The sequence below is a fragment of the Haliotis asinina genome, chromosome 14 (assembly GCF_037392515.1).
Source record: "Haliotis asinina isolate JCU_RB_2024 chromosome 14, JCU_Hal_asi_v2, whole genome shotgun sequence".
Lineage (NCBI taxonomy): Eukaryota > Metazoa > Mollusca > Gastropoda > Lepetellida > Haliotidae > Haliotis > Haliotis asinina.
The window spans coordinates 19,355,644-19,365,336 of NC_090293.1; the positions used below are offsets into that span (position 1 = coordinate 19,355,644).

The 9,693-nt window shown below is 38.0% G+C and overlaps 1 protein-coding gene across 1 annotated transcript; it reads right to left on the reverse strand.

Annotated features, from left to right (window-relative positions):
• Positions 1-1,003: 1,003 nt before the first annotated feature.
• Positions 1,004-8,257, reverse strand: LOC137261916 (soma ferritin-like). Its single transcript, XM_067799734.1, has 4 exons — positions 8,007-8,257; positions 4,784-4,930; positions 3,333-3,458; positions 1,004-2,089 (listed from the first exon to the last, which is right to left on the reverse strand). The coding sequence occupies exons 1-4, from the start codon at positions 8,103-8,105 to the stop codon at positions 1,949-1,951; spliced, it is 513 nt and encodes a 170-aa protein (XP_067655835.1). The 5' UTR covers positions 8,106-8,257; the 3' UTR covers positions 1,004-1,948.
• Positions 8,258-9,693: the final 1,436 nt, after the last annotated feature.

Here is a 9,693-nt window from a genome sequence, read left to right on the forward strand (position 1 = left end):
CCAAATCTTGTTATTTACAATAAACATGGTGTGCTGAGGACCTGTCCCAGACCAGATGGTCACAGGGGAATTCATTTCATCCCTGACATTACATCAGCAGGAAGCTGATTAGCATTGAAATGGTTAAGGGCTTCCTTCACAAAGCAACCTTTACTAAGGTTAACCTTAACACCCATTCTTTAACACTGCACTAAGGCTACCTTAGTGCTATGTTAAAGAATGGAAGTTGAGGTTGCTTTGTGAAAGGAGTCCCAGGACTGAATGATGAAAAAGTTCCAAAACAATTCACTTTCAAGGGAGATAACCACCCAAGATGTGGACATTATGTACAGTCTTTCCCCTTACATCCAGTCCTGAGAATGATGAGCGAGTGTATGTGTGGTAAGAGTGATTTGGCAAGATATGGAGTCTTAAGCACACTGAAGTGTTATGGAACATATACTGAGTCAAAAAAGAAACTTCACATTCTTTCTTCAGGGCACTATAAAAGAACAAGAGGTGGTAGGATGGTTAAATTGTTATTATTTCATTGCTGAGATCTGTGTGATGTACTCGATTCACTGACAGTGCCACAATCAGTTCCATTTGGCTACACATTCACGTTGCAGATTTGACGATCATGGCATTTAAAGTACCATTAGAACTGTGGTTCAAAACTGTTTTTTCACTTCTTGAGGCCAATGCAAACACATGCAAATGAAGAAAACTTGATTTTGCACGCACACCATTTGCATAAGGAATGGATGGGTTTGAGTGGGTTTTGCTAACGTTTTTCTAGAGTCAAAAGATTGGGATCCCATTTTGGATACATTGATGTCTCATCAGAGAAAAATTATTCATTATTTTTAATAATTACATTTTGTGAAGTTTCTTTATTGACTCGGGACATAATGCAGAAATGACAAAAGGCAAGCCCATGAAATACGGAACAAGCTGCCATTTTAAATACAGAATAACAACAGTCAGTGAGTTCACTTGCATTTCATACATTTATTCTTGTAACATCTGACAAACTGACCCACTACATGCCTTGTAAACAATACCTGCATAAACCAGTTATATAGAACCTCGTAAAATATCTGACATTGTATAGATGCCACAACTAGCAGACACATGTATATAATCCCTGCAGTAGGCGACATGTCGCTTATAGTAAATACATGAGTAGATGCCTCCAGAAAATACTGCTGTAGGAAAGCATGTTTACAGTGATACGACTGTGCACATATTTCATCTGCGTGAAAATACACAGTAATTCCTCATTGGTTTCATGTCATCATTCATGCGAGACAAGTTAACTAGTTGTTGATTTCTGAGAGGTGTTAAGTTGTTAGAAGTGAATTACAATATCAAATGTCTACAAAATGCTCCTGGCTTGTAAATGAAACAGAAACTGGCCTTTAAATGAATGTGGGCCTCCTATTCCATGAGGGCAGCATTTCTGTGCAATGTCTGAGGTATGGAACATGTGTGGAACATGTTATCATGATGCATACCAGTACATCTCATAAAACAATGGAAATTAATAAGACACTATCATTATTTCGTCATGCTTATAAATGTTTCTCAATCTCAATGCATGACCGTAATTAGAATACAAAGATATACAATTGTTTTGATTGCCGATTCTCATTCAACCACATCTGATAGCAGACCATTATACATTCATAAAGAAAATACACCCACACAAATGAACAAGTACACAACTAAATACAACAGAGTAAGTCAAAATCTAGTTTCACAATTAACAAAATTTTGTAATAATTCATCTTTCGTCACAATGAAAATATACCCTTTCACTTTGGGATATGGTGCAAAACTTGATGAGCTTCAAAGTAAAATACTACAGACTAAGTATATGGTACAACAGATTTGGAAATCTTATTCATTAGGTACGTATGCAGAAATGCATTTGACGAGATGCGAGGATGATGTGTGTTATGTAAGGTCAGGCATTTAGAGTTTCCTTGTCAAACATGTACTCCCCAAGTCCTGGTCCAACTCGTTTCAGAGAAGTGATATATTCAGAGATCTGTTTAATGGACTCAACCTGCTCTTTCAGAAATTCTTCCTCTATAAAATCTGCCATCTGCAAAAGCAAAATAAAAAGAAAATTTCAACACAGGAATTAAGTTGTTATTTCTAATACTAAGGTTCCACAGGAGCTTACCAAAGTGCTACAGACTTTACACACAAATATCAATGTGCTACAGATTTAACACACAAATATCAATGTGCTACAGATTTAACACACAAATATCAATGTGCTACAGACTTTACACACAAATATCAATGTGCTACAGACTTTACACACAAATATCAATGTGCTACAGACTTTACACACAAATATCAATGTGCTACAGACTTTACACACAAATATCAATGTGCTACAGACTTTACACACAAATATCAATGTGCTACATCATGATGACTCAAGAGTGATATTGCACTAAATGATCCATAACTCAAATGCCAGCATTTCTGTCACCACAAATAAAAAATACACAAGGACTCTAACTCTGACATTATCAGTCGGCAACTGCATTCCATGAACAGTCAAACTACTTTCTTTACAATAAAATTACAGGAAGTATTTCTTCTGGCCATTTCTCCAATTGGGAACCTATGATATGTGTCAACCAAGTCGGTGAAGCTGACCCCCTGATCCCGTTAGGTGCCTTTTACGGAAAGCATGCGTTGCTGAAGACGTATTCTACCCCAGATCTTTACAGGTCTAAGATTGTTACAGCAGGAATAACCCACTCACACGAAGTATGGTGTTACCAAGGTGACCAGTCCTTGTTTCTACCATGTAATGCCAAATTCCACACTGTGAAACGACTAGTGCATCATTATGGGTATAATATATGTGTGGAATAAACTACCTTGCTTAAAATCTATTGGGAGATAACTATTATCATGGTCACTGGTTGTATCATAAATCTGACTGGTCGAATTATCAGTGACAAATTACTGAATCATCGGACAGTCCTCTGTTATACTGGTTGTATCATAAATCTGACTGGTCAAATTACTAGTGACAAATTCCTGAATCATTGGACAGTCCTCTGTTATACTGGTTGTATCATAAATCTGACTGGTCGAATTATCAGTGACAAATTACTGAATCATCGGACAGTCCTCTGTTATACTGGTTGTATCATAAATCTGACTGGTCGAATTACCAGTGACAAATTACTGAATCATCGGACAGTCCTCTGTTACACTGGTTGTATCATAAACCTGTCTGGTCGAATTACCAATGACAAATTCCTGAATCATTGGACAGCCCACTGTTATACACCCCTTTATACAGATATGACAATTCTTACATGTGCATCGTTGTGAGCATCAGCTACTCCGTGCAGGTCAATCAGGGCCTGATTTACGTTTTTTTCCAAGGCAAGGGCGGACTGCATAGCATCAAGACCTGAGCCCCACTCGTCTCTCTCGGGCTTCTGAATATGGAAAGGAGATATAATAAATTACTGGATATTTACCAGAAACATAAAAGCCATTGAACTCAGGCATAATGGTGCATCACCCAAACCGAACATGGACAGTTCTTGCTTTCAAACTCAAATCCTCGGACACTGATACACTCCCTTTCGAGTAACAGGTCATCACTGTTATCAGGTGTTAAGTGATACATGTACTAACCATCTTGCACCTGGTGCAACCTAAGATATAAACCTACTTGCACCAGCCAAATTCTAGAGGTTTCGATGCACATAAACCTATTTCCTTGATGTACCTATGAAACCATAGCAACACAGAAAAACAGCTGATCCCTGTTTACGAGAACCTAAATGTGTCCATAAATAGCAACGCTTCCATGTCACAACTTCTAGTATTCAAAGTTCAGATGAAATATGACATACGCATGCTTATGATGTTAGATTTATTGGGGATTCGATTTTTAATAACTGACTTGCATCTAGTGCAAGTTTGACTAATAACTAGATAGCACATTGTAATATTACGCTGCAACAGTGCAAGTAAAAAGGCACTAAATCAATCTCTGGTTGAGTGGTTATGCTTTCACAATGATGATGGACAGTCAGATGGACTGATTAATATAGAAGAAAAAAATCCCTTTTCACAATGTAAATTATACTTCCTTGAAGTTGCAGACATGTACATGTGATTATTTATAGAAACTGAATCCAAGGAAAGAGTTAGAAATGACCTTTATCACATTTGTCAGGCATATGGACTGAAAGATAAACATCATGAAAGCCACTTCACATGCTTATTTTCTTTGTCATATGAAAGCTTTCTGAGTGTTGCAGCGTAATAATGTTAATTTACCAAATAATCAATTAAATATACACAGTGTTCACAATGGTTTTTCAAAGTAACAGGACATTGGGTCCTGTAAGTTTAAGATGTCTGTCTGACCCACTGAAAATTCACAGGGCCCACAGAATAAAGTTGAACAAACATTTCAGATTTGACACTTCTTTTAATTGGCATTGAAATTATTAACATTATATGATAACAAACATAAGATTTCTAAACAGCAAACAAGTGTCACTTGCCGCAAAAAACAACTTCACACAAAGACATTGTGAAATAATAAATCAGATACTGAGGTCGGCAGAATTGGTGATTTCTATCTACCAGATTTGTCAGAGGGTCAGACGCTATCCGTGAACATGGCATACATGTACAATGATATACATACAGGTACATATACTCATCTGAAGAGAGTTGCAATCAAAAGAACGGTATATTTCATCACTTCCACAAGATTTCAGTTGAATCAATAACATATTGTTACCTGCACATTCTGCAACACAATGCGACCACCTCTCAAGTTCTGGAACTGCATTAATTTCTCTGCATGTTCACGTTCCTCATCAGATTGCTTTTTAAAGAATTTGTGGAAGCCTTTCAGACCAACATCATCTCGGTCAAAGTGGAATGCCTGAAGACAAAAAGCAAACTGGTATGATTTCATGTTGCCTGTAGTAGTATCCCAGCAACATCACAAATATGGGACATCAAGAAAAAGAAAACAAATCTTTAACACCACACAACTTTCAATCAGGGTTGTTACTGAATCAGGCCAGCAGTTTCAAATATGTGCAGGCCCTTATGACCTTCAGTAAATTATTTGCCAATTATTTTTCATTGGAATGGTTCCTCTTTTTTGTTTTATTCAACATTTTAAGCGCCACCCATGTTATTCAGATCGTTCTTCACCTCCATTACCCCTGCCAGCTTCCGGTTGAACGGAGTGACGGAACAAGAATAAGCAGAAATTAAAACGAAATACCATATTGTCTAATTTTATCATGAACCTGTTGGGGTTTATATGTCTTATCTGTCGTCGCTATTTTTAGAATTTTCGTAACATTTATTCTGCATAAAAACACTTCTGGCATAATGGGCGAATGAAGCAGGGGAGGTAACTGTAAGTGTTCCATGTGGAATAATATCCTCCTGTTCCTTCACTCCTTTGAACCAGAAGCTGGCAGGGGTAATGGAGGCAAAGAATGGTCTGATCTACCATAAGTTGGTATAAAATGTTGAATAAAAAATATTTCAATTGAGTAATTGTTCAACATAGGGTTGGAAATGTGAGAGCACAACCAAGTGAAGACATAGGTGTCTACTTTTCATGGTGGAGATATTTTATTTTGACATGAAAAATATTTTTCGAACTGAAGCGAGGAAAGTATGTTGCCTATCTATGCTGTGCAACCCATTTGCGCTACAGTTTGCCTGTGCATAGGCTTTGCTAGATTTTGAAGAAACAGTGCGAACCTGTGTGCAATGTAGTCTATTTTGTTTTTATTGGTTTGACTTTAACAAAATGGGTCAGCAGATTTCATTCAGCGCCTATAGATTTCAAAGCCTGTAGGTAGCAGCAGGCCATGATGGCCAGCTGGTAAATCAAAGTATTGCAAACACTACTTTCAATCAAGTGATCTAAAAATACTTGTGTATGTGTGAAGTTTCTATGGTAACGGGCAGCTCCCCATTGTGAAATGCTCAGAAATTCCTGCTCTGCCTTTCAAATCATCTCAGCTGGATATATCTAATAATCCAGAGTTTATCATTTGATAGGCATTCTAAACATGGAATATAAACATGACAATGTATACAATTTTCTTGTTTAATGCAAAGGATAACTTTTCAATGCAGAGTCTCATAAGTAAGAGAGGACCTGCCAAGGTACGGGGTAGAATAGGCCTTTAGCGACCCACGCTTGCCATGAAAGGTGACTATGCTTGTCGTAAGAGGTGACTGACGGGATCGGGTGGTCAGGCTCGCTGATTTGTTTGTCATCGGTTTATAATTGTGCAGATCGATGCTCATATTGTTGATCACTGGATTGTCTGATCCAGACTCTATTATTTACAGACTGCCACCATATAGCTGGAATATTGCTGAGTGTGGCACAAAATTCAACTCACTCACTCCCTCAAGTAAGCAAGTAAGAACCACTTGAAATAGCACAAGTTATGAAGTGAATATTACAAAAGAGATGAAATAAGCTGATTGTATGTTAATTGAATAGTTGATTGATGTCATCACCTCTTCATCGGGTTATGTTTCAGTAATACAATTTCCAGAGCTGGCAAATGACTAGTTGAATGATCATCAACGAACCACTACCATTTACTATTTTCTGTGTAATTCTTTAATCTCAAGTTCTAAGACATCAGGTTTGATCTAATGGTGTAGCAAAACGTTTTTACACATGGGAAGGTTACAAGTTTGGACTCGCAGTTTCAAATCGTTATTATTGGTTTGTATTACAAGGGGGTAAGCGCAATAGTAAGAACACTAAAACACATGCATGAACTGTACGTGATGAGCATTAACTGTGACTAACCCTACTTGTTCTGGGTGTTCATATAATGTGCATACCCCCTTGTGACACCAACGAACAAAGTGATTTGAAACTATGATCGTTTGTAAAACAACGTTTATCCTAAGCTGAATTACATTCCGAGACTGCAACCAAAGGTTGGTTTACTAGGAACAAAATTTATAGTCCAATACTCCAAAATACACACATGATAATGGATTTAATACAATGTGTAGATGGTACCTGTCATGATGATTCATCACCCTAATTTATTGGACTTCATGAACATGTGGTGATGTACCTACTAAACATAAATCAGAAAATTATACTTCATATTCAATTGTAATTTGTATACTGAACACATGTGGAAAGGTAAAGTACACTTAAGTTATAAATTCAACTGCTGTACCATCAGTCATCTGCATCTGGTAGTATAAAAACAAGGTAAATGTATTAACTGCTCTTGAGTATAAAATCTCACATTCAGCAGGATCAATGATGAAACAGATGTAATTTTATTTCTCTGAACATTACACATGATGAATTTTCAAAATATAACAAGAAGATTAGAAGCTTTAATACTCTGGTTTCCATGAAAAGGGGGTGGAGCACTGATGATTTAAATCTATGTTCTGTAAGTTAGTGTAACATAGAAATATATATTCTGTATGTTGCCATTTGTCATGGTTATTACATTACGCAATAAAAAACAAATGTGACAAGTCACACTGCAAGACAAAGCTAAACATAACATACAATTACAATACTGACTATATAAACATTCTGAAAATTTGTGAACATTTGAACAACTGCAAAGTGGGGCACCAGAATGAAATCAGATGCCAATGTTGTCTGTGATCTATATTTCGCTAAAATTACTGGAACCCCCCTAAAGTTATAACTAGACATGAAAAAATAACGCCGAACCTGGAAAATCCATAGCTCTTACTATTATGGTGAATACTATCGTTCCAAATTAAGACCTTGAACTTACATAAACACTATAAACTATATCACTCCAATGTCAAATATCCACCATAAGAAAAGGACAGATTCGTCAAGGAATGGGAAATGTTGTACTATATTGATTGTGTAAATAATATGAGGGACAATAAGTTATATAAATGCGGAGCTCCTGATATTCGTGAGAAGGTAGACAATTCACGAAGCTACAAAGACTCACCATAGACTGATACACGTAACTGGCATACAGCTCCATGTTAATCTGTCGGTTAATGCCCGCCTCGCAATCTTCGTGATAGTTCTGGCGTGCTTGCGACATTGTGTGATGTGAGAATATTCTTTACAAAGGTAATGGCAGGGTGATACACCGTCGAAAAATTGTCCGTACGCACACTGACGCAGCTAAACAAAGATCGACTATTTTTATTTCGCAAAATGGTGGCTGAAACAGGAAGTGACGAATATATGCACAATCCAATCAGAGCACCTCGGCCTTGTCCGCGAAACTCACAAGCGATAGGTGCGAGTGACCACGGTCTCCTGAGTGAGTGAGTGTACGAGTTGTTAGTTATGTTCTTATCGGCAATAATTCAGCTATATCGTGACGAGAACAATCAATTAATTAAAGATAATTATATTTTGGATATGAAGAAGGATCGCAAACACTTTTGAGTGATGTGGGTACCAATCCCTCCAATATCTGATTTCAGAGTTGTACAACGCATTGGTATCAGCTATTATTTAGTTATCTAAACATTGGGAGTGAGTGAGTTTAGTTTTACGATGCACTCAGCAATGTTCCAGCTATCTGGTGGCGGTCTGTAAATAATCGAGCCAGAACCAGGCACTCCAGTGATCAACAGCATGAGCATCGATCTCCACAAATGGGTACTAATGGCATGTGTCAACCAAGTCAGCAACCCAGACCACCCGATCACGTTAGTCGCCTCTTACGACTAGCATGGTCGCCTTTTATGGCGAGCACGGGTTGCTGAAGGCCCATAGTACCCGGCACCTTCACGTGTCTCTAAACATTGGATCATACCAAACGAAAGACGCATTCGGTTACTTCGCAGGAAGGCGACTTTTTACTTTTAGTTATTCGCACGAAGGCGAAACAGTGATGTTTAGTGCTGTTACAGTAATGTTTATGTATATTAGCGTAAGGGCGGCGACTAAATTTGTACGTGAACAATTAAAGTTCATTGGTCGTTCATACTGACACCGCTTTCGTGAACAGTTCTTGCCGAACCTCTCCCGCAGAGGAAGACACCTGTGGACGGCGAACAGCACTTCACCATCTTGTAACCATGCAATGGCCCTGCTTCTGATGTGGGCGCTTAACGGTTTGCGCTGTGGAATGTAGAAGAAATTGTGAGGCTTTAAATTAATACTGTCTATGGACAACTTTGTTTAAAAATATTTGAAAACAGTTCGCAGTTTCCAACATTTGGTATATCCATACATAGGTAAAGCCATGTTGAAATAGGATTGATCGTACTGCCTAAGCCAAGCTAACATCCCCATTATCTTCGAAACGTTTCAACGTATCATACGAGCGAAGTGAGTTACGATTGTCTGGCTGTCGAAGCAGACCTATCCAGAACGAAACAACTCGTGACATGTATAGTTTACACGTAAAGGGTATCTCCCACATTCGGCTAAAAGTGCCTCGTTCGATGTATATATCTCGTGTTGAAGTTGTATACGGGTATCTGGAATACCTGTGAATCCTTTGCTAATTATATCAAGGAGAACAATTCCCTTGTAGTTATTGGGATCCTCTCTATCCCCCGCTAAATGTAACGGGACGATGTGACCAAGGTTCCGATAATCTGGAAAACTACCAGTATCGAGAATCGCGTTGAAAAGACGTTAATAAAAGGGTGGTAATATAGAACAGGTTT

What these genes read in the sequence shown, in the direction of transcription:
- LOC137261916 (XM_067799734.1), bottom strand. Translation starts at nt 8,105, where the DNA reads ATGTCGCAAGCACGCCAGAACTATCACGAAGATTGCGAGGCGGGCATT. An exon ending in GTTACGTGTATCAGTCTATG is followed by an intron (nt 4,931 to 8,006) that starts GTGAGTCTTTGT and finishes TTTTGTCTTCAG; the next exon opens with GCATTCCACTTTGACCGAGA. An exon ending in TTGTGTTGCAGAATGTGCAG is followed by an intron (nt 3,459 to 4,783) that starts GTAACAATATGT and finishes TTCCATATTCAG; the next exon opens with AAGCCCGAGAGAGACGAGTG.